The following is a 24,461-nucleotide window of genomic DNA, read 5'->3' as shown; positions in this document are numbered from 1 at the left end:
AGTGACTTTCATGTAAAAAGTATTTTCCAACTGAACCTGTTAATTCACTTTTGGTCAAGTAATCTTTTATGCTTCAACTTATTTTAGTAGTAGTCGCTACATATTTTAAAGTGTAGAATTTCTTCAAGTATCTTCTTCCCTTTATAACTCCAATTAGAATATAAAATAGTAAGTGAAATCTAAATGATACGTATTTGTGAGCTGTGTTCTTTAATGTAATCACTGTGAACTTTAAAAATTGGATCATACATGCTACATGATCTAGTTGTATTTGTTTCATCTGTGACATGACGAATGTAGCATTTGGGACTGTAAGTGCTAAGTGTTAATGCAGCAATATTACCCTGAGTGAAGCTTTCACTCCAGTGAGAAGGTCTCAATCTAAGAAGACCTTGATCTTATTAACATAAGTTTTAGGAGATGAAGGAACAAGATATAACTGTGACTTTTCACTAAAATCAAAGTTTTAACATCGAAAATTAAAAGATTTGGTAGAAATCCTTTTCCATCTTAAATTTTTTTTCCTTAGGTATTTTATGGTCCTCATTCAGGAAATGGCCTTAAAAATTGATCAGGGGTTTCTAGGAGCTGTTATTGTACTGTTTACCCCAACAACAGACCCTGAAGCTGAAAGAAAACGGGTAAAAATTTTCATTTCTTGGGAAAAATATAAAATTAAAAAAATTTAAATCAGCCTTTTTTGAACTAACTATAATAGAGAAAATAAAATAGAAATTCTTGATTTTATTTTTTTCAGACAAAGTTAATCCAACCAGATATTGATGCTCTAAATGCAGAATTAATGGAGACTTCAATGACTGATATGTCAATTCTTAGTTTCTTTGAACATTTCCATATTTCTCCTGTGAAGGTTTGTTGTAATTATTAATTTGAAAATTTAGTGAAATTATTGTAGAACTTTTTAAAGGGTCTGTGGACCAACGTAGGTTTTAATTTGTTGCATCATGTATTTGGTGGGAATTTTATTTGATTAATCAAAATAATTAAGACAATTCTCTGTAACACATGTACAGCCATAATTCCCACAGAGAAACCACCAGAGCATGTTTCCAGTCTTGAATTAATAACCCCTTTATTCAAAGAAGAAGCTGACAAAAGCATTTCTTAATTAAGCGTAGAAGTGCTTGCCAACATTTAATGTTTTGGTTGCACTTTGTAACTACTATCACTGTCTAAACAGAGAGCTATAATGGGTGCCGTAACCAGAATGCGAAAACGCTGAAGTAGGTACTATACTGTTGATGTGGTGTTTTCCCCCCTTCCAAAATTTGATTGTAACTAAGGGAGTGGAAAATTGGATACCTTTCATTTGCCTGATTTTGTACTTTATGAACTCATTTGTCTTTTCCCTTTTGTTGTTCTTTTTAGCTTTTATAGGAGAAGGTGACTGCTTAGTAAATTCACAAATGCTATCAACCATAATGCTCTAAACTTGTGTAATGGGCCAGATTTATAATTAAGTAACTCTTTAAAATATTGATGATCCTTTACATTCTCAAAAACTGTTTACAGCACATTACTTTCAATTGCATTTACCAGTTCTTCAGCTAAATGAATGGACTTCTAAAATGAAATTATTATTTTAAATTGGTATATCAGTTTGGTGATACCAGACATTGATAGTGTCAGGTTTAAAATTTATAATGTTTTATGTGATAGGTAATATACCATTTCTTTTTCACTTTTAAGTGAAAATCAGTTATTTGTGGGATTGAACCACACCTTAAACAAATATTTACTGAATGCTTATTATGAAAGTTGCTGTGGAGGTATAAAATAGCTTCATGGATATTGTATTCTAGAGGGATATTAATGATTGATAATTTACCTATTTGTGTTCTTAGGCACAGTGGCAATTGAGCCATGAAGTCTAATGGTAAAGATTATGAACAACAATTATTTTCATAGCCCATAGTAATGATGCCCTAGGGAAAGACTGGATCAGTGTTTACCTGTGGTTACCTTTCCTGGATCCCAACACTCCCAGACTCTTCATGTGGGCAGAAGGTCACATGAAAGAAAAAAACAACCGCAGGCTTTCCTGGCCTTGCCCCAAGTCCACTTTACTTGAGCTCTATATTAGTTAGTTAATATGGCTAGGAAATGACAAAATGAGAAAGGAAATTCATCTACTTTACACATGTTGAATTAACTTTTGCCTGTATCTTCTTGCACTGTTACACTAATGGTTCAGTACGAAGTAGCAGCTAAATGAGGATCTGAAATCTCATGTTTAAATACTTAGTTGGAGGGTCTGTGGAAACTGAAAACCTTATTATACTTTTAAAAACTTAACAACTTGCTAACTTACCTTAATTGTCATGTTATCGTTATTATCTATTATTTTGACTGGCAGATTACTTGTGTGCCAGTTGACATGTTTTTCTTCTTAAAATGATTATGACATTTTTGTAAAGTGTGTTGGTCTCCTTCATATGAATACAATGGCATTTATATACATTGCAAAAATTAGAACTCTATTTTTGGATCAGACTAATTTGTATTTTTTCAAAAAGCAAAGAGAATCAAGTGTAAGTGGGTTGTTCTGCTATAATGTATAGTATCAAATAATAGCTTTCACTAGGACTCTAATCGAAAGATTTTTTTTGGTTTGTTTCTGGACTACCTGGATCCTAAATATGTAAAATTTTCACTTTTAGCTTTCATTTATTGAACATTATTTTTCTTTTAGTTGCATTTGAGTTTGTCTTTGGGTTCCGGAGGTGAAGGATCAGACAAAGAAAAACAGGAAATGTTTGCAGTTCAGTCTGTCAACTTGCTGTTGAAAAGCATAGGTGCTACTCTGACTGATGTGGATGACCTTATATTCAAGTAAGACTTCTGTTAGAGTACATTGGAAAGCAGGTGTACCAAGGTCATGTTTCTGGAGATTAATTCTCTCCACTTGTGCAATGTTAGCTTAGGAAAAGGATAACTTTACTACTTAACAGTTGGAGAATTTGGTCCATTTGTGATTATACTCTTTAGGAATGCTTATTGTATTCATAATGATAAGGTGAAGAGTCTTGTTTTCTTTGATTACTCATGTCTAGATAATACGTGGATATAGAATAATAATTGAATTTTTAAGTGTTATATTGTAAATTGACCATTTTTAAAACATGTTATATTCAGAGATATGTAATGCTAGATATGTATACATTAAATAAATTGTTATTGAATTGCAATTCAACAATGGCATTGGAACAAGTAATTATCTGGGTGAAAAAAAAAATCCCTGTAGATCATTTTTACCTTACATGTACACTACTAAATTTCAGAGAAAACGAATGATAAAACATAAAACCTAAACTGAAAAGACAAAAAAAAAAAAAAAAGACATCTCTGAATAGAGGATGCCTTTCTAAGTTTAAAAGCAGTGGAAAATATTTCAATGGAAAATAAAAGATATATTTAACCACATAAAAATCAAATACTTTTCAACAAAATCCATGAAAATAATTAAAAACAAAAGACTGGGAAAATATAATGACAGAGAAAGGACTATTATCTTAATATTAAACATTGATAAGAAAAACCTAGATTCTAATGGTATAGTGGCCAGAGAACAATAGGAGATAATTAAGGAATGATGATGTTATTATTTATCAAATAATACATGCAAATTAAAGCAACTTATCAAAGATTTTAAAATATGAGCGATTCTATTTTAAAATCCTATTTAATACTAGTCAGGGGTGGTTCTACGAAATAGGCACTTTTTAAATACTGTTGGTGTAAGTGGAAAACTACATTTGTTAGGAGCCTTAAATGTTTTGTTGCTTTTCACTCAGTAATTCTCTTTTTGGAAATTCTTTCCAAAAAGTAATCTAATCTTGAAGTTCAACCAAATAGTTATATTCAACATACACATGGCATCATTAATTATTTTACCAAAAATTGGAAATGTCTGACAGTGGAAGAATTGCTTGTTATGACACTGCCACATGGTAACATGATATGCTTCTGTTTAAAATGTTTATGTAGAGTTTTAAATAACATAGAGAAATACTTCTCCACAATTTTGAGTGTAAACAGGGCATACAAAATGTTTTAAACATTTTATCTTTGCATATGAAAGAAAAGAAAGAATTCAAAGTGGGAAATAAGAAAATAAACCTTTAAAATCCACTATGCGGTGGGAAGATGGTTGACTTTTAAAGAATCTCCTCACTCTTTACGCATATATGAAAAACTTGTGCACTGTTTTTATAATAATTTAGTAACCATTATTAAGACAATCATAAATTGTTATGTGGTAAATATACGAAGTCGATTGTGAAAGAATAGGCTATGATTAGCATTAGCTGTCATTCAAATTTTAAGTCCCTTTTTTTTTATATAAGTATCTTTGAATCTTTCCTTTTTCTCCCCCCAGGCTTGCTTATTATGAAATTCAATACCAATTTTACAAGAGAGATCAGCTTATGTGGAGTGTTGTTAGGCATTACAGTGAACAGGTAATTTCCTATCACAGTATTTCATAAGGAATATACTTCATAAAATATCAAAACATTTTCATGTGACTGTATAGTATGCAGTAATGTTTATATAATTTACCTCAGTTTGAAATCTCCTTATTTAGTGGTTTTCTTCAATGATTAATTTCTATTTCTTTAGTTCTACCCCTCTTTATACACCTTTTGAAAATTTTCCTCCAGTTCCTTTTTTGACTTTGCAATTATACTTTTACCACTTTGGGAAAGAATAGTGTCTTTATAGTCATTACACTTGATTTCTTCAGTGATTACAGTTTCTGAATATAATCTAGTGAATTGCAAGCAGAATTCTAAGCCCGCTTCCTCCCTGTGCCTCAGTTACTCTGTGGTTCAAGTATGTATGCACAGAGACAGTCAGTAGTTGTTGCAGGTCACTTTGGTACAATTGCTATACCATGGAACTGCAGGGTGACATTTCCTTTCCTTCCACTGCTGGAATGTTCTTTCTCCTATGACATATACAGACATTATGAAAGTTACGTGTTAAAATTAGGATATGTTTTCCCTTATTTTTTGTTTTGGTTATTGATTATTTTCCATCTAATTTATTAATAATAATGATGGTAAAGTAATAATAAAAACAACTAACAATTACTGAATTATGTATTCATTTAATATGCATACTCACCCATGCAAGGACAGTGTAACTTCCCTTCTTAAAAATTTTTAAGTTTTTATAGAGACATGGTATCACTGTGTTGCCCAGGCTGGTCATTAACTCCTGGCCTCAAGTGATCCTCTCATCTCAGCCTTCCAAAGTGTTGGGATTACAGGCATCAGCCACCACACCCAGCCTACCCTTCCATTTTATAGATTAGAAGACAGGCTGCTAGATACTAAATAACTTGTAGAAGGTCACATAACTGCTACGTGGCAGCCTGTGTGTCAAACCAGTTCTGTTTAATTTAAAAGCTCTTTGTAAAGTATTAGCATAGTGCCTGGCACAGAGTAAAAGATCAATTAGTGGATGTGGTGGTGGTTATTCCCTACAGCTTTCTTTTAACACAAACTTAATTTTATCAGTAAATCTCTTTTTTTTTCTATTTTATTATGATGTTTCTTAAAACAGTTATGAAGGACTTAATTTAATTTTTTTTTCTTTTTTAGTTCTTGAAACAGATGTATGTCCTTGTATTGGGGTTAGATGTACTTGGAAACCCATTTGGATTAATTAGAGGTCTGTCTGAAGGAGTTGAAGCTTTATTCTATGAACCCTTCCAGGTATTGACCTCTTACTTATTTTAAGGATAGGTATAGAAAAATGGATGTTCTCTTTTTTAATAACAAATAGTAATTTGCATTGTAATTGTATCTGGGAATTGAATAATGTTCAAATCACAAAAGTATATCAATTTAATATTTTTATTTAAAGGTACATGAGATAGCACTGGATGATTGTTTAGAATTTAATGAGCACTGCCCACATTTGCCAGGATTTAATGTAGTTTGTAAGAATATGTAGAATGCTGGGTAGATTAAGACTTTCAAGACTGTTCCACCATTGCGGAAGGGACTAATAGGGAACTGAAAGCAAAGTTTGTTTCATATTCCAGCTTTCATCTAACCTATTCCCCTCCATTTAAAGGGTCTAGCAGCCAGCCCAGTGTATGAGGGTTTTAGAAGAATAAAGCAGAGAAAATAAATGGGAGAATAAGACAGTAAAAAAAATCTGTGGACTCTCCTACTCTTGTTATCGTTGCAGCTTGTTTCAGCAATCTGATGAAACTTAGTTCTGGGAGGCCAACTTCAAATTGCAATTGAAGCCAGTGATTTATACCTATCCAATTTTTGACTTAAAGAATTTGCTAAGATCATGTAGGTTGAAATACAATAGATATTCTATCCATATTTGGGGTAGAGGTGAAAATTGATTCATCACAGTGTTTATAGATTTTTACAGATTTGGATTCTTCAGGCAAACCCTGAACTATTAAATTAAAAGTCTTCAACTTATTTAAATTTTAAATAATAAAATTTTTTGGAATTTTTTTTTTTTTTTTTTTTTTTTTTTTTTTTGCCAGGGTGCTGTTCAAGGCCCTGAAGAATTTGCAGAGGGGTTAGTGATTGGAGTGAGAAGTCTCTTTGGACACACAGTAGGTATGTATCACATATTTGTGTATATGTATATATTTTTTATTATATTGTTATGAAATATGTTGTGAAAAACAAATGCTTTTATTTAATAAAGGAGGGATCACTTTCTTAATAATCCCTTTAAAAGACATGTTTCCTTGTTTTTAAATGGAAAATAAGTTAACAGTGGACTGCTGGTTTTTTAATGTCTTTGTAGTGTTGAATAAATGTACTTTAATTTTATTCCTTTTCTTGTTAGATGGGAAAAGTTAATTTCTGCATTTTTTGTATGAGACAAAATTTTAAGCACCTATTAGTTTAAACCAATTGCATGCTGTATATTATGATAATGCTGTTTATATAAACAATGTAACTTCTCTGAGCCTTAAAATTTTTTTTATTTTATTTTTAATTGACACATGATTGTATATATTTATGGGGTATAGAGTGATATTTTGATACATGTATACACTAGGTAGTGATCAAATCTGGCAATTAGCATATTTATCACCTTGAACAGTTACCATTTCTTTGTGTTGGGAACATTCAAACCCTCTCTTCTAGCTATTTGAAGACATACAATAAGTTGTTGTTAACTGTAGTCACCCTACAGTGCTATAGCACATTAGAACTTATTCTCCTATCTGGTTGTAATGTTGTGTCCATTAACCAATCTTTCCCTATCCTCTTCTCCCCCTACCCATCTCGGCCTTTAATAACCACAGTTCTACTTTCTAATTCTATGAGTTCAACTTCTTTAGTTCTCAGATGTAAATGAGAACATGCAGTATTTGTTTTTCTGTGCCAGACTTATTTCACTTAACATAATATCCTCCAGGCTCATCCAAGTTGCTGTGAATGAAAGGATTTCATTTTTTTTAAATGCCTAGGTAGTAGTCCATTGTGTGTGTGTGTGTGTGTGTGTGTCACATTTTCTTTAGCCATTCATCCATTGATAGACACTTAGATTGATTGTATATCTCAGCTATTGTGACTAGTGCTGCAGTAAACATGGGAGTGCAGACATCTCTTGATATACTGATTTCTTTTCTTTTGGATATATACCCAGTAGTTGGATTGTTGGATCATATGGTAGTTCTAGTTTTCATTTTTTGAGGAGCCTCCATACTGTTTTCCATTAATAGCTGTATTAAGTTATATTCCCACTCTCAGGGTATAAGCATTCCCTTTTCTTCACTTCTTTGACAGCGTTTGAGATTTTTTTTTTTTTTTTGTCTTTTTTCTAATAACCATTCTAACTGGGGTGAGATAATATCTTACTGTGGTTTTGATTTGCACTTTCCCGATGATTTTTGATCTTGAACATTTTTTCATATACTTGTTGGCCATTTGTATGTCTCCTTTTGAGAAATATTTATTCAGATTGTTTGCCTATTTTAAAATAAGATTATTTGTTTTCTTGCTGTTGTTTGAGTTCCTTGTATATTCTAGATATTAATCCCTTGTCTTTGATAGGTGGTGCAGCAGGAGTTGTATCTCGAATCACTGGTTCTGTTGGGAAAGGTTTGGCAGCAATTACAATGGACAAGGAATATCAGCAAAAAAGAAGAGAAGAGTTGAGTCGACAGCCCAAAGATTTTGGAGATAGCCTGGCCAGAGGAGGAAAGGGCTTTCTGCGAGTAAGTTCTCTGCTGAATCTAAGAAATCTGCAACTAAAAAAAAAAAATTTTTTCTAGCTGGTTGTGTGAAACTTAGAATGCTACTTATGAGTTTAGGCCTGTCAGAATAGAAATAATGATAAATTATGGACTTGCCAGTTTCCTTTTTGCTCCCCTTCCCCATTGTCACCACCAGATCTATCCCCTGAATTGCCAGATTTCGTAAAACTGTAATGATGATAAGTTAGTACTGGTGTAGAAGGTGAGGAAGTGAGAAGCAGAGATACATGGTACCGATGGAAACTAGAGAGAGAAGGAGCTCTTCAGGTCATCAGCGATTGACTGTTTCTGTGGAAGGGATGTGTGAAAGTTAATTGTTGATAAACCAGGAACTGCCTTTCATTACTTTTTAATACGTTTAAAATTATACTGCTTAATTATATAGGTGATGTATGAATATTCTTGTAAATAATTATAAGAACTTAAAAGTTATTCTGTTGATAAGTAAATAAAACATTATGAGTAAGGCTAGAATACTCTTTAATCACCTCTCATCTGTTTCCAATTTAAGTGTGTATCCATCAGTTCCCTTTCTGTGTGTTTATAGAATATACAGGTAGTTTTACTACCATTACTTCACAATGATTAAGAATGTATTAGAATATTCATGTTTTAATTTTGGAAATGATTTCAGGAAACTGCTGTGTTTTTTGATAGTAATTTGTAATGTTGGGTGTTATAGTCACTAAGGCACTTTGTTTGCCAGGTTATTAGCTATCCTTGGGAGGGCCCTTTATTTTCAGTTTTCTACACTTCCACTGAGTTACAATGTAATCTCCTTAAAATTTATAATTAGATCATAAATATTATTTGGCTCGGCTCACTCATTTTGCTGATGTGGAAACTGAGACTTAAAGAGATTTCATCAACTGCCCGTGGTTACATAGCTGATTGGGATCATAGCCAGATTCAAAATCCTTTTATCTGCTTTACTCATATTTCTTTTATAAAATTTTATTCCTGCTAGGAATAAATCATTTAAGATTTGCTGCGATATATTATTTGAAAAATCATAGTGCTAACTTACATGTGTATGTTGTTTACATTATCAAGTTAAGTCTTCAATTTTTTTTGTTGTTGTTATTTCCAGTATGTCTGTAGAGACCTCTAGTGGTTGGTTTAAAATTAAACACCTTCCATTCAGTCTAGACTATATGATTGATTTCTCTTTCAGGGAGTTGTTGGTGGAGTGACTGGAATAATAACAAAACCTGTGGAAGGTACGTTGAAAATATTTCCTTCCTTTACAAAGTCTGAAGACTTGATAACTTAGTAAACATAATAGATGTTATTGCTGCTGATACTTGATTGAGAAAATTACTGACTGAATTTTATATTCGTAGCCTTAAGTTGCTCAATGAACGTATTTTCCTCAGAAAGTAGAGAGGTTAAGTAGTGGATCATGCTTTAGACTTTGAATGATATTTTTAGCAGGGCCAGAGATAAACTAGATTTGTTTGGGCCCTCAGTAGCAATTTACTCATTTTTGCTATTGCTGTTTTTATCCCATTTAAAAAGCACATTGCTTATTCAGTGCAATCCCTATCAAAATCCCAGTTTGTTTCTTTGCAGAAATTGACAAGCCAAGTCCAAAATTTATATGGCAATTCCGAGGATCCAAAATAGCCAAAAAAGTCTTGAAAAAGAACAAGGTTGGAGGACTTCTACTTCCCAAATTCAAAACTTACTGTAAAGCTACAGTAACTGAGACAGTGTAGTACTAACATAAGGATAGACATATAGAACAGTGGGATACAATCGAAGATCCAGAAATAGACTCTTACTTATGGTTAACTGATCTTCGACAAGGAAGTCAAGATAATTCAATAGGAAAGAACCGTCTTCAACAGATTTGCTGGGACAACTTCATATCTATGAGCAAAAGAACAAAATTGGACCCCTACCTGTACCATATATAAAAAATGAGTTCACAATGGATTAAATACCTAAATGTAAGAGTAAAACTGTTAAACTCAGAGGAAAATATAGGAGTAAATCTTCATGACTTTGGATTAGGCCAGACTTTGCTAGAAAAGATGCGTAAATTGGACTTCATCAAATACATAAATTGAACTTCATCCACATTTAAAATTTTTGTGCTTCAAAGGACAACCATGAAGAAAGGGAAAAGACAGCCCACGGAATGGAAGAAAATTTTTGCAAGTCATATACGTGATAAAAGACATATCTAGAACATATAGAGAACTATTAAAAATCAATAATAAAAAGACAACACAATTTTAAATGAGCAAAAGATATGAATAGACATTTCTCCAGAGAAGATATACAGATGGCCAATAAACACATAAAAGGACGTTAAACATCGTTAGTCAATAGGGAAATGTGAGTCAAAACTATAATGAGATACCATTTCACACCTACTGAAATGGCTAGAATCAAGTGTTAAGAGGATGCGGAGAAATTGGAACCCTCATACACTACCAGTGGGACTGTAAAATAATGCAGTCATTTTGGAGGAAAATAGTCTGTCAGTGCTTCAAAAAGTTAAACACAGAGTCACCATGTGTCCCAGCAATTCTACTCCTAGGTTTACACCCAGAAGAATTGAAAACAGGTGTTCAAACTGCACAAATGTTCATAGCACCATTATTCAGAATAACCAAAAGATGGAAACAACCCAAATGTCCATCACCTGATGCATGAATAAACAAAAGGTGATATTTCCATACATTAGAATAGTAGTCATAAAAAGGAATCATGTACTGGTACTTGTTACAAAATGGATGAACCTTGAAACAAAAGTCACAATACACCACATATTACATAATTCCATTTGTCTGAAATGTCCAGAATAGGTAAATCCATAGGGATTGAAAGAATCTCTAGGTGGTTACCTAGTCTGGAGGTGGGGAGGGGCAGGGAGGAATGGAGGTACACTGGGTAGGATTTGGTGGGGAGAGGTTGGGGGAAATAGGGAATGATTGCTAATGGAAAGGGGGTTTCTTTTTAAAATGATAAACATTTAAAAAAATGGATTGTGGTGATTGTTGTGCAAGTCTGAACATACTAAAAGCTAATTTATCCTAAAATTTAATTTGTACATTTTAAGTGGTAAATTTTATGGTATATGAACTGTATTTCAATAAAGTTGTTATATATATTTTTAAAAGCACACTCCTTGAAAAATCTGATGGTCAGCATTAAAAAAGAGAATGTTTTCTGATTCCTTCTTACACCTGCAAGTTACAGGTACTGATGAGACTCCTAGATCAGTAGTTCTCAAACTTGAGCATGTGTCAGGATCACCTGGAGTGCTTATTAAAACATAAATGCTGGCCCCGCCCCCAGAGTTTCTGATTCACTAGGTCTGGGGTGGAGCCCAAGAATGTGCATTTCTAACACACTTTGAGAACCACTATTTTATCACATTAGGATTACATTTAACTTCTTTAGAAAGCCACATTTTTGTAACTTCCTGAGTAAAACAGTTCAGTATCTGACCCAGGTTTTGGTTGAGTTCAAACTTGCTCATTTAAAAATATCTTTATCCATTCATTGTCATTGGTTTTCTGAAGGTGCCAAAAAGGAAGGAGCTGCTGGATTCTTTAAAGGAATTGGAAAAGGGCTTGTGGGTGCCGTGGCTCGTCCAACTGGTGGAATCATAGATATGGCCAGTAGTACTTTCCAAGGCATTCAGAGGTAATTGAATACATACTGTGTTCAAGGTATGTGTCTGTGTGCTAATTATTACAAGGAATACATAAATAGATTAGATTATTTGAGTGCTTCTAAGGATCTTAAAGTCTCATTGAAAGCTGTGGTAGCTTTAAACATAGACTGCCACCAGAAAGGAATATGAAAAGACATTTTTTGTGAACATGGTGAAACCCCGTCTCTACTGAAAATACAAAAATTAGCTGGGCGTGGTGGTGGGCACCTGTAATCCTAGCTACTCGGGAGGCTGAGGCATGAGAATCGCTTGAACCCAGGAGGCAGAGGTTGCAGTGAGCTGAGCTGAGATCGTGCCACTGCACTCCAGCCTGGGCGACAGGGTGAGACTTTGTCTCAAAAAAAAAAAGAAAAGACAAGACATATTTTGTGGCTGAATTTCCCCTTTATTCAACAAATGTTTATTACCTACCATGTGCCAAGCACTGTGCTAGACACCAAGGATACAAAGAGTCGATGAGCTAGGCCCTGCTTTTATTATTTTGATATTTCTTTTTATTTTAGAAAAGGTTGGGGGACTTGGAGTCAGACAGACTTGGTTTTGATACTTTTGCGTTATTTGGGGAAAGTTATTTAAAATTACTGATTGTTTTTTGTGAAATATTTATATATTTAATCAACACACACATTATTTTGAAAGACTCTCACATAATTTCTTACACTTACTCTGATGCCTTATTCAGGGCAGCAGAATCAACTGAGGAGGTATCTAGTCTCCGTCCCCCTCGCCTGATCCACGAAGATGGCATCATTCGTCCATATGACAGACAGGAATCTGAGGGCTCGGACTTACTTGAGGTAAATTCTGTTCTTCATGGTCACGAGTGAAATGGAATTTTAATGATTTCTAGGCCCAGGATTTCATGGGTGGTTCTTAAAGTTCCTGATTCACGAACTTCTTTAAGTGTTATACATAGTTTGTAGAGTAGAATTTGATTATTTTTCATTTTAGCATGTGTTAAATGGAAAATACAGGTGTTTTTTTTTTCTACATAGGAGCAAAGCTTTTGTCGTGCGCAGAAAAGATAATGTTAACTCATAGGTTATGTCACTATTTCTGCGATAGCTCATTTAGTTAATACTGTTAATTTTGGTTTCCTGCTTTGTAGCTAATTACTGGAACTTCATTGCTTCATTTCTCCAAACCAAATTAATTTATTTGCACTGCTTTGTAAATCTAGATTTATTTCAGTAAATAGAACTAGATGAGAGAATAAAAGATTATATATAATTATGATCTTGTTAAACCTTGAAGAAAATTTAAGAGCTTTTTGACTTTTATTTTAGTTTTAACTTGATTATATTTCGATAATATATACATATATAAATTGCTATTCTCCCATGACAGGCTTTCCCCCAAAAGAAATTTATTAATATTTTTCTGCCTTGACTTTAAAATAAAATGCCTCTTAATTGTTCTTCCTTTGGTTTTTATTGTATATGATTACATTTTATCTATCTTTCTGCATGCTTCTAACTTTATTTTCTTTGTTTTTCTGCCTGCACAGCAAGAACTGGAAATACAGGAATAAATGTTTCCTAAACTACTACTTGATTTCATCCTTAAAAATCAAAACAAACTGTGGTATTAATTGACTGTGTCTGAATTCCATTGTCAATTTTAATGAAATTTTCTTTAAAACTCTCACCTCCATCTGAACTTTTCATAGTAGTGGCTTGACTACAAATAAAAACTTGTGGTATCCCTGGTAATACTGTACTGAAATAAGAGATTAGTATAAAATATTAAAGGATGCAGAGAATCAACTCTCTTCTCCATTTAATAGATGAAAGACTATATTGAGCTCAGAAACAGATATTGTTATTATCATTTCAAAAAGTTTATCTTATGGTGTTCATGTGCATTTCAGGTAAAATTGAAAAACAGGACAATTATTATGTCCAATTTAGTGAATATGTTTATGTTTGTGAGTCGTGATGATGGAATTACGTAGCTTTCTGTTTCACAAATGACTCTAAATTTACTTAAGTACAGGGCTATTAACTGGAGCATCTGCTTTAATAATTGAATTGTCAGTTGCTCTGAGCCTGCCCTTAGACCTCAAATAATAGTTGGCACATGAATTTTGAGGATGTTTCCTCATCCCTCTTTTTCCTGTTTAACCCCTTGTTACTGTTGCTAAATAAATGATAGTCATTTTCTAATTATGTTATATACATTTTCAGCCTTTAGCATTTCTGCTTTTCAAATATTGAATCTCCTTGTTGGTTATACTTATTTCATAATTATTAGTTTTAATTAATGTAAATAGAAGTTGAATATGTAATTATGCAGATTGCTTTGTGGCACTTGAATACATAGATTTCTTTATTTTCAAAAACCAACCTTTTGCTTTTAAATCCTTAGAGAGGTTTTATTGTCTTAATGAGAGAAAAAATAATTATAAATCATTATTTTTGAAATTAGTACCCTGTTAGTTCTCAACATAAGTTATGTTTCAATTTCTTTCTTTGTAATAGATGATGGAAATGTTTAATTTAACAGTGTCTTATCTAGCAACTTTCATGTTTCACCTCAGAAACGAAGCCAAAGTATAAACAGATTTAGTGTGTTGTGTATTTGAAGAGAATGAAACTATTAACATATAATTGTTCAGTTGGATTATGTATTTTAAGGATTGCAGTTATCAAAATAACAAATTGAATGTTTTATGTTTAAAATAAGCACTTTAAAGAAGAAAGACTGACATCCAAAAACCAGCCTGTGCTAGAAATACAAAGGAAATTACTTCTGTCCTTAAGGGACCAAGTATAACAAAACATGTAAATGTTAAAAGTAGCTGACAAACCTTTCTTTTGCCTAATTTAGCGATGGCAAAAATGTCACCACATGCAGTTTTCTGGGAGAGTCAAGCACAAATAACTAATTCAAGATGCTGACTTAAATCATCTCCAATAGTTACCCTTCCTGAGATTCTAAAAGTAACAATTTTTAATTTTACTGGTTGTATTGCTATTTTAATGAGACTTACTTTTGAGAACTCCTGTAACTTAAGATTTTTTCTTGTTTTGTTTAGCTCTTTATTAATTTTTTCCTTGTGATATCTTTTTATAATTCTGTCAAAAAGCACAAAACTTCAAGAAACTTTTAATTATTTTTCTAAATGTATAATCTTGTCTGATTTCTTTGTTTTAATTAAGATATCAGACAACTTTTAAAACTTTAATGCATTATTATAATTACTGGAAGAAATAGAATGATTATACACTAATGAGAGGACTTGGTAGTTTTTGCCGTGGATGTCAAGTGTGGGCATGGATAATTGAGATATTTAGGCTATTTCATTCTTTGCCCATCTTGCTGTGATCAGTCAGTTGGGTAAAAATATTTGTTGATTATTTAGTCTGTACTGGATACAAAAGAAGCCTTCTGTCCTTAAGGGATCAAGTATAACAAAACATGGAAATATTAAAGAACATTAGAGTATAAAATTATATCCTTTTAGCCCTTCGTAATATGGCCAAATTCTAAATAATTTATTTGGAGATCTTTTGATCCTCGTTTTCCTTTTTCTCCTAAGTAGTACTCTGTATTCTTCAATACGTAGCTTTGAGAGTTACTAAATCATATGTTTTCATGAGATGTACTATTCTACTTATCTTCTAATCTTCATATATATTTATACACACACACACATATACACACACATACATATATACACACACACATACATATATATACACATACACACATATATACACACATACATATACATATATACACATACACACACATATACACATGCATGTACACATATATACACACACGTATACATACATACACATACATACATATATACACATATATACACACCATACATATATACACATATACACACATATATACACACATACATATATATACACACACCATATATATATACACATATATATAGATACATTATATGTATGTATGTACAGTCATTTAATACTCATTTTGGTTCACATACTTATGATCATACAACATTTAAAACCACATTTCTTGCTTTTTAGTTTTAGTTGTATTTTTCCATGTTCTTAGAAATGTGTCATTAACATTTTTAATTCTTGTATTACCATCTATTGAGGTAACATTACATTGTGTTTTTAACTCCTCTTAATACATGACATTAAATTTGTTTATTATTTTACTAACAGTAATAGTGCTGTAATAAACATCATTATACATTTTGGTTTTTTATATCTTGTTTGCTTTTTCATATTTCTGTAGAATTTACTTGAAAAAATTGAATTACTGGGTAAAGGGCTTTTGCAAAGTATTGTTAAATTCCTCAAGTTGCATTTTTGGGAAGGGGACGTGAATATTTTATCAACTAATTTGGTCTCCTGCTGCCATTAGTAACTGAATGTCTTAATCTGAATCTCAGAGTGCAGTGGGTTTTTAGTAGTGCTGAGAACAAGTTTTCTAAAGTGTATTGTGGTGATAAATTATATTTTAAAAGCTCTCAATGGCTTGAAGCACAATAGCCTAATAAGTAACGAAAATGCATACAAGATAGAAAGTGGGTAGTATTTCTTGTACTTGCATTTCACATCTAAATATTTTAACATATTTAAATTTCAAGCTGATGATAAATGCATTACATTATTAAATTCATTTCCCATTTTCTCTTTGAAAAAATTAAGGCATAAATGTTAAAAGATTTTAGCTAATTCGCACAAGTGAATTGTGAAACAAGTAAGTATTGCTGTGAAATCTGCAGTCCTCTCTGAGACTCATTCTGAAGATGAGATCCCAGTTCTTTGTGGATTCCTCTTCCTTATTCATGGCTTTTTGCAATTGTCAAGGAATGACTAGGTACCAAGCAACTTTAAAAAATGTATATTTAAGCATTGAAATAATACCAAGTGTGATTTCTCTGTGGTTATATTGATTATATTATCCTTTTAATAATATTGGCATTATATTCTTGGTCATAAAATGTTAAGGTCTTATTTATTCAGTATATTTATGTTCTGTATTTTCATATATATTATCTATTTTCAACCATGCATTATATATAATGTCAGTAATAGTATTTCATTAGCATTCATTATTAAAAAAATTTTGTTTTTAATATTTGACTAATTCAAGTCACAATACTGTTGAGATAGCTGAAAAGGAAAATAAATGTGTTTTAATGTACTACTACTTATACTTGTATTACTTTATGCTGATACTTGTTTTTAGAAATAAATTGTGCCAGCTATTTTGAAATCTTAGAAATTGTTCATATTAATATTGTCATATTTTCTTTTCTATAAGAAATATAATTTGATATATAAATATACTTCTCCATGCATGTTTAACCTATGAGATCAAATGTTCGAAGCATTAAACATTAATTATCTTGGAATTTTATTATGTGTATAATATCTATTAATAACTGTATGTAAACAGTGGTTCTTAATCTTTGAAGAGATCACAGAGCCCCCCCATGATTAAAAAAAAAAAAAAGAACTGACAAAAAATATGAACTGTGTTCTGAAAAAAGTTTTAGAACCACATTTTCAAAATTTTCTATTTTATGTTAGGTAGTTCAGAGACCCACCCCAGCGTCCTACCAATGACCCCTATTTCAAAGCCCCTGTAATGTTAATGTAGTTATTTTATATTAGCATATGTTTCTTAATTAAAATGTGTGATAATTCCTGGTAGATATTTTAATATTTCTAAGTTACTACAGAACAAAATATATTTTGCCAGAAGACCACTTGGTAAGCATTTAATACATGGTTTTCTTTTAAGGCTGCAGTGGAAGTTAACTTACAAACATGCTGTGAATATTTTTCTAGCTTCATGTACCAGTATGTAGAATTGTGCTTTTATTTTTAATAAATGTTTTCCTAACACTATTATTATAATTAGATAATATACAGTATTGTAAATACTACTGAAATCCATATACTTCCCAAATCTAGAGCCTGGTTTCCTTTTCAGAATCATATCAAAAAGTTGGAAGGAGAGACTTACCGATACCACTGTGCTATTCCTGGAAGCAAGAAGACAATCCTTATGGTTACAAATAGGTACTGACTTAAAGTGACATTTTTCCAAATACTACTTAGCTGCATAGGTCACAAGAATTTTGAAGGCTAAAATGGTAGAAGATTTGGAGAATTGTACTTGAAATTCTCCAAAGTGAATGGCAAAATGTTCATTTTCATAGAATCTCAACAATACAGATCTAAATACGTCCTTTGAGATTTTCTGTTCCAACCTCCTCATCTTAAAGATGCTGAAACTGAGACTCAGTGTGGCTTAGGGACTTACCCAAGTTACACAACTACTGAGAGAATCTAGAACAGACTTTATACCTGTAATAGTGATACCCTTATTCTTGAATTACAAGTCCAGTTATGGAGGATTAATTCATGAATCACTTTTCTTACTAAGTTTTATTTTGAGTGATTAGCATACCACTTTTAAAGGATGGCATTACTTCTATATGTTTATCTCAGCTTTTCCTAAGCATTTGGTTGTGGTAGATAATTTTTCTAATTACAAGAACTTAGACTAAACTACGAAGCTTATTTTCCTGGGATTTATCCTAGATAGTAAACTTATCCCAAAATGACAATTATAGATTAATAATTTTCAGAACTTTGTTAGTGATGAGCTTTATAAGAGTAAGGCAGAGTTCTTACAGTAGGCAAAATGTGCATTAGATTCCTCATGACTGCATTTAAATTTATTTGAATGGGAAGAAAGGAAAGCTGAATGACAGGATAAGAGGTTAACCAGTCATGTAAGAATCCTCATGTAAGAGAGGAGTCTCCAGTCATGCGATTTGCTCATTAGTTAAGAGGTAAAAATATTCACAAAACAATCTAAAAAGCAGATTTTATGACTTTGACAAGTAATCACTTATTTTTTATGTCCATAATTTTGTTGTCTTCAGTAGATTAAGCCAAAACAATGTTTATTTGTTCTTAGATATTGTATTTAGCTGTTGCAATGTGTTAATTCATTTTAAAATTATATCGCTTTTATATAATTCAGTACTAGGCAATGAGAATCAATTTGGGGTTTTTTTGGTAATATGTATTACTTTAGTACTTATTTGATTTAAGCCATTCTATGGGAGTATTACTGTATACATTATATATTTGATTTTTCTTCAAGTACATTGAAAAATAATCATCATTTAAAATCTAGTTACTGATGGAGTTGTTTAGGAGGTAATTAGTAAAATATACCTGACCAGTAAATACTATGAGTTGGTTTCCTTGCTAACCTTACTTAGTACTCTTTTCTTTTCTCTTTTCTCTTCTCTTGTTTTCTTTCTTCTCCTCTCCTCTCCTTGTCTTTTCTTTTTCCTTTTCTTTCTCCCCCCCCCCCTTTTTTTTTTTTTTTGAGACAGGGTTTCACTCTGTCACCCAGGCTGGAGTCCAGTGGTGCGATCTCAGCTCACTGCAACCTCCACCTCCTGGGTTCAAATGATTCTTGTGCCTCAGCCTCCCCAGTAGCTGGGATTACAGGCATGCACCACTATGCTCGGCTAATTTTTGTATTTTTATTAGAGACAGGGTTTTGTTATGTTGGCCAGGCTAGTCTTGAACTCCTGGCCTCAAGTGATCCGCCCACCTTGGCCTCCCAAAGTGCCAGGATTACAGGCATGAGCAACAGCACCTGGCCTTAGTAGACTCTTTCTAACAAGAATTTATTTGATTGAGGTAGTTATTATGGTAATCAGTTGGACCTTTAATGATTACATTAAAACACTAGCATTTCTTCCAAATTTAGTATTCTTAAAAATAACATTTTCTTTTTTAAAGATATGGCCAGGCTAGACTCAAACTCCTGGACTCAGGTGATCCTCCAGCCTCAGCCTGCTGAGTAGCCTGGACTATAGACATGCATGCACCACCACATCCAAAATAATTTTTATTGCTAAAGTTATGGCTATTCATTGTAGATAACATAGATCAGGAGTCAACAAACTTTCTTTAAAGGGACAGATAGTAAAATTTAGGGTTTAAGGGCCATACTGTGTTTCTCAACCTTTTATTTTTGCCCTTATAGTAAGAAAACAGCTATGAACAATATGTACAAGAATGACATAGCTGTGTTCCAGTAAAATTTTATATATTAAAACAGGTCTTGGGCTGGATTTGACTTGAAGAGCACAGTTTGGTCACCCCAGTATTGACAATAAGGAGATGAAAATAGGCTGGGTGTGGTGGCTCAAGCCTGTAATCCCAGTACTTTGAGAGGCTGAGGCAGGCAGATCACTTGAGGTCGGTAGTTCAAGACCAGCCTGGTCAACCTGGTGAAACCTCATCTGTACTAAAATGCAAAAAATTAGCTGGACTTGGTGGCGCATGCCTGTAATCCCAGCTGTCTGGGAGGCTGACGCAGGAGAATCACTTAAACCTGGGAGGCGAACGTTGTAGTGAACCAAGGTTGCACCACTGCACTCCAGCCCGGGCACCAGAGCAAGACTCTGTCTCAAAAAAAAAAAGAAAGAAAATGAAAATAACTAACCATACATACATTCTGGTTTGCCTAGGACACAGTAGGTTTGCTTGCACGTTTTGTCCCTATGAAATTATCAATAGCTATTCCTTTCATTCTTAAAAACATCCTGGTTTGAATAACAGATTATATGATAACCCCTAAAAATATCCTTTACAAGCAATCTCAGCACCCAGAGATAACCACATTAGCTGGCACATTTTATGAAAACTATGTACAAAAAAATGCATTATTACATTTTAGTCTTGTCAGTTTTTCATTTTCAATATAATGTGATCATCTTTCCAAAGCATTAAATATTCTTTGACAACGTGATTTTTAATGACTGCATAATTTTGTATTTGTGGATATACTATAATTTATTCAAATACTCTCTTGTTATTGGACATTTTTCCCTAATATCTTATTGTTATATATTTGTAACTAAATATTTTTTCTATTATTTTATTAGAATAAAATTTTAAAAGTGGGATTGCTAATTTAAAAGTTGTGAAGATTTTTGAGTTCCTTTCTGTATATCGCCAAGTCATTTTTCAGAAAGGTTGTATCAGTTTTTTACATACCACCCAACAATATATGAAAGTGTTCTTTCTCCTGTGTTTTGCTGAGACTAGGTTTTATCATTTAAACTTATTTTTTGCTAGCTTGATGGGTAGAAAATAATTTTTTGTTTTAATTAGCATTTCTTTGATTACTGTTGAGCATGAACCTTTTAATATATCATCATCTGTTTATATTTGCTAATTTGTGAATTACTTGTTCATATTCTTTGCTCATTTTTCATTGGTATGTTAGTCTTTTTCTTACTGAATTTAAAGAACATTTTGCAAATTAATGATATTAGCCCTTTTTGTCAAATGTATTATTGACATTAATGATTACTAATTGAGTTTCTCAGTATATAGCTTTTTTTAATTTTGAAATTCACCCAAAACTTAGTCCCTTAATGTTTTTTTTTTCTAATGAGTTTTTAAAAACAAAACACAAGTTCTCATGACCTAAATTTCTTAGACTATAGCTTTGCTAGTTGGTCCTAACTCTGCTGTAGTTTATTTTAGTAATCTTTATTGAGAAATTGATTATTGAGCAGATTAAAAAAAAATCAACATATGACAAATACAGGGACACAGAGATAAAGTTACATCTCTGTCCCTTCCCTATTTTAATGGGTGGGGGACTACAAATTATCAGTGACATCACAGTATGATAGGTGCTAAGAAAAGCGATGGACAGTCTCTGAGGACATATGGAAAACGGTTGGTACAGTAAGATGGGGACCACAGTATCATGGGAAAAGTGTCAGGGAGGCTTTTATAGATGAGGGAGTGCTTGAGCTGAGTCTTGAGTATGTAGCTCTTGCATAGGTAAACTAGAGGCAAGCGGAGGCATACAACACTATGGTACTTTGACCAGTAAGATCAGTGTGGAATGGCTGGATGTAGGGTGTTAGTGTTGGGAGATGAGTCATAGGTAGCAGCTCATAAGATTTTAAGGGTTTAGGTTGTATCATTAATGTGATGGAGAATCACTGGTTTTTGCTTAAGGTCTAGTCTGCTATTTTATTTTTTTGAAACAAGTTCTCATTTTCATTGCCCAGTCTGGAGTGCAGTGGCTCGATCGTGGTTCACTGCATTCTTGACTTCTCTGGGCTCAGGTGATTCTCCCACCTCAGCCTCTCACATACTTGGTACCACAGGCATGCACCAGCTAATTCTTTTGTATTTTTGGTAGAGATGGAGTCTCACTATGTTGCCCAGGCTGGTCTTGAACTCTAGGCTCAAGCAGTCCTCCTGCCTTGGTCTCCCAAAGTGCTGGGATTACAGGCATGAGCCATCACACCTGGCTGTCCGTTGTTTTTTTGTTTGATATCACTTGTAGCTTCTCACACAGAATAGTACACACGTGAGTAATCTCTCTTTTTTTCTATCCCACAGAAGGTTTGTAAACAAGTAATATGATGAGGCTTGTAGTTTTAAAAGATCCTTGGCGGTTTGGATGTTATACTGGAAGAGAATCAGTCCGGAGGCAAGGAGACCAGTTAGAGACTGTATAAGTTTTCTGTTGCTGCACAACAAATTACCACAGAATCCACTTCAAAGCTCATTTGCTATTGTTGGCAGAATTCTAAGACCCCTGTTTCTTTGACCTCTGTCAGCCAGCAGGCTGCTCTTAGCTCCTAGAAACTACCCTTATTCCGACCCAGCAAGGATGCTTTGAATCTCTGACTTCTTGGTGTCTTACCCAGGTTTAGAGTCCATGAACTTAGGTCAGGCCCACCTACATAAACAATTTTGGCTTAAAGTCACCTGTGCCTTATAACAAAACCTAATCTTGGAAGTGAAATCCATTATATTCAAAATCCAGGGGACTGTACAGAGATATATACCAGGGTTGGGGAATCTTGGGGACTGTCTTAGAATTCTGTCCACCATAAAGACCGTGGCAGCTATCATAGTAGGAAGTGGGGAGGACCTAAAGAATGAGGATTTGACTTACGAGACAAGTCTTGGTGACTGAGTGGATGTAGAGGAGAAGGGAATACATGATAGGGAGGGAGGGAGGAGGGAGGGAGGATAGATAGATAGATAGATAGATAGATAGATAGATAGATAGATAGATAGATAGGAGTCTGGATAAAAATCTGGAGTTGAGATCTTTCTGAGAGACCATTCTGAGAGAGTGTGTGAGTGGAAGACCAAGATTTGAACCCAGGCAAACATGGTGCAAGAGGAAGAAAATGAAGGAGACATTCTAGGTGGTAGGAAAACAGTGGTATTATTGGGATGGTAAAGAGAAGAGTTTAAAGATATTTGGAATAGTGAATTGTGTTTGGCACGAGGATTTGTAACAGCCATCCTTAGCTCTATCAGCAGATTATCAACTGGGGCCAGGAGTGTGGGCGGTGGAGACTGTTTGGAAACATATGGTGGTGTTGGAGATTGCCACAGTGATTGCAGGACGCTACTGCCACTTACTAGGCTGGAGCTAGGGATGTTCAACTTTGTCCAGTGCACAAGAGTATGCCATACAAGTCCACAATTTAATAGCACCTCTGCTGAGAAATATAATGCCAGGGATCTATTTCAGTTCTCCACCCTCCATTGGTCACCATGTTCATTCATGTTTACCTTCTAAACATCTCGTATCTAGCCCTTTCTTCTCCCTTTTCAGAGCCACTGCCATACTTAAGGCTTTCATTGTCTCCTGATTGAACTATTGCCGTAACTTCTTACCTTGATTGTCTATTGCCACTCTGTTTGCCACCTCCCTTCTGTTTACCACCAGAACCATTAATCTAAAATAATAAATATTATCATGTTGTTTCCTCTTCATTAAAAATGAAACAACATTATCATGTCATTTCCTGTTTCATTAAAAGTGAAAAATGTTTTAAAAGGAAAAAAAGTAGCCCTTCAAGGTCTGGTGCTAAGCTCATTTTCTCACCACTTCACCATGGTGTCTATCTGGTATTCCAGCTGCAGACCTCCACATTCCTCAAACTAGTCTTTCGTTTTTTGTACTCCTTTGTATGTCAGTGTGTTTCCTCCTTTTGTCTGGACTGTCATTTCCCTTACCCACATAGAGAACTCCTTCCTTTCAAGAATCAACTCCTATGTCACCTACTTTACCAATACGATCTGTTCCTCTCTCTCTCTTGCTCCAAAAGACTAATCTGCACACTCTGTTACAGCCCTTGTCTAATTGTGCTGTGGCATTTATTTACATGTTTGTTTCTCCTCTAGCCAGTGAGCACCTCTCAAGCAGAATTATCTTCCTTGTTTCTCTGGCACCCTAAATATTTGTTGAATTAATAGTCCTTCTCTTCTTTTGTAATTTTGCTTTCTGTAATAGAAGCTTAATTTTAAGTATAGTTGTATCAGTAATCAAAATGAATCACACACTGAGAAATCAATGTGGATGCCCTTTAAGGGTTCTGTAATTTTTTTTATTGCCATTGAATAAAATAAGATACTCTGCGATAAAGTATATTAGCATTAAAGTGTTCAAATCTGATCTTTA

At 33.4% G+C, this 24,461-nt stretch overlaps 1 protein-coding gene across 7 annotated transcripts in view; it reads left to right on the top strand.

Annotated features, from left to right (window-relative positions):
* Nucleotides 1-24,461, top strand: part of VPS13C (vacuolar protein sorting 13 homolog C) — a 190,352-nt gene that overhangs the window by 161,316 nt on the left and 4,575 nt on the right. For 5 of the 7 annotated variants that reach the window (XM_050797231.1, XM_050797228.1, XM_050797226.1 and 2 more), the window contains 11 exons: nucleotides 530-641; nucleotides 758-871; nucleotides 2,714-2,853; nucleotides 4,400-4,481; nucleotides 5,628-5,741; nucleotides 6,542-6,617; nucleotides 8,070-8,233; nucleotides 9,447-9,492; nucleotides 11,809-11,932; nucleotides 12,646-12,760; nucleotides 17,904-17,992. In XM_050797231.1, coding sequence (XP_050653188.1) covers nucleotides 530-641; nucleotides 758-871; nucleotides 2,714-2,853; nucleotides 4,400-4,481; nucleotides 5,628-5,741; nucleotides 6,542-6,617; nucleotides 8,070-8,233; nucleotides 9,447-9,492; nucleotides 11,809-11,932; nucleotides 12,646-12,760; nucleotides 17,904-17,992 — 1,176 coding nt within the window. Of the gene's footprint in view, nucleotides 1-529; nucleotides 642-757; nucleotides 872-2,713; nucleotides 2,854-4,399; nucleotides 4,482-5,627; nucleotides 5,742-6,541; nucleotides 6,618-8,069; nucleotides 8,234-9,446; nucleotides 9,493-11,808; nucleotides 11,933-12,645; nucleotides 12,761-13,470; nucleotides 17,435-17,903; nucleotides 17,993-24,461 lie in introns of those variants that run through there. The other 2 variants (XM_050797230.1, XM_050797229.1) reach the window with 1 other exon arrangement.

Source organism: Macaca thibetana, chromosome 7, assembly GCF_024542745.1.
Source record: "Macaca thibetana thibetana isolate TM-01 chromosome 7, ASM2454274v1, whole genome shotgun sequence".
In the NCBI taxonomy this organism is placed as follows: Eukaryota; Metazoa; Chordata; class Mammalia; order Primates; family Cercopithecidae; genus Macaca; species Macaca thibetana.
The sequence above is the reverse complement of the archived record's forward strand: the minus strand, read 5'-3'. Positions and strand labels throughout refer to the sequence as shown.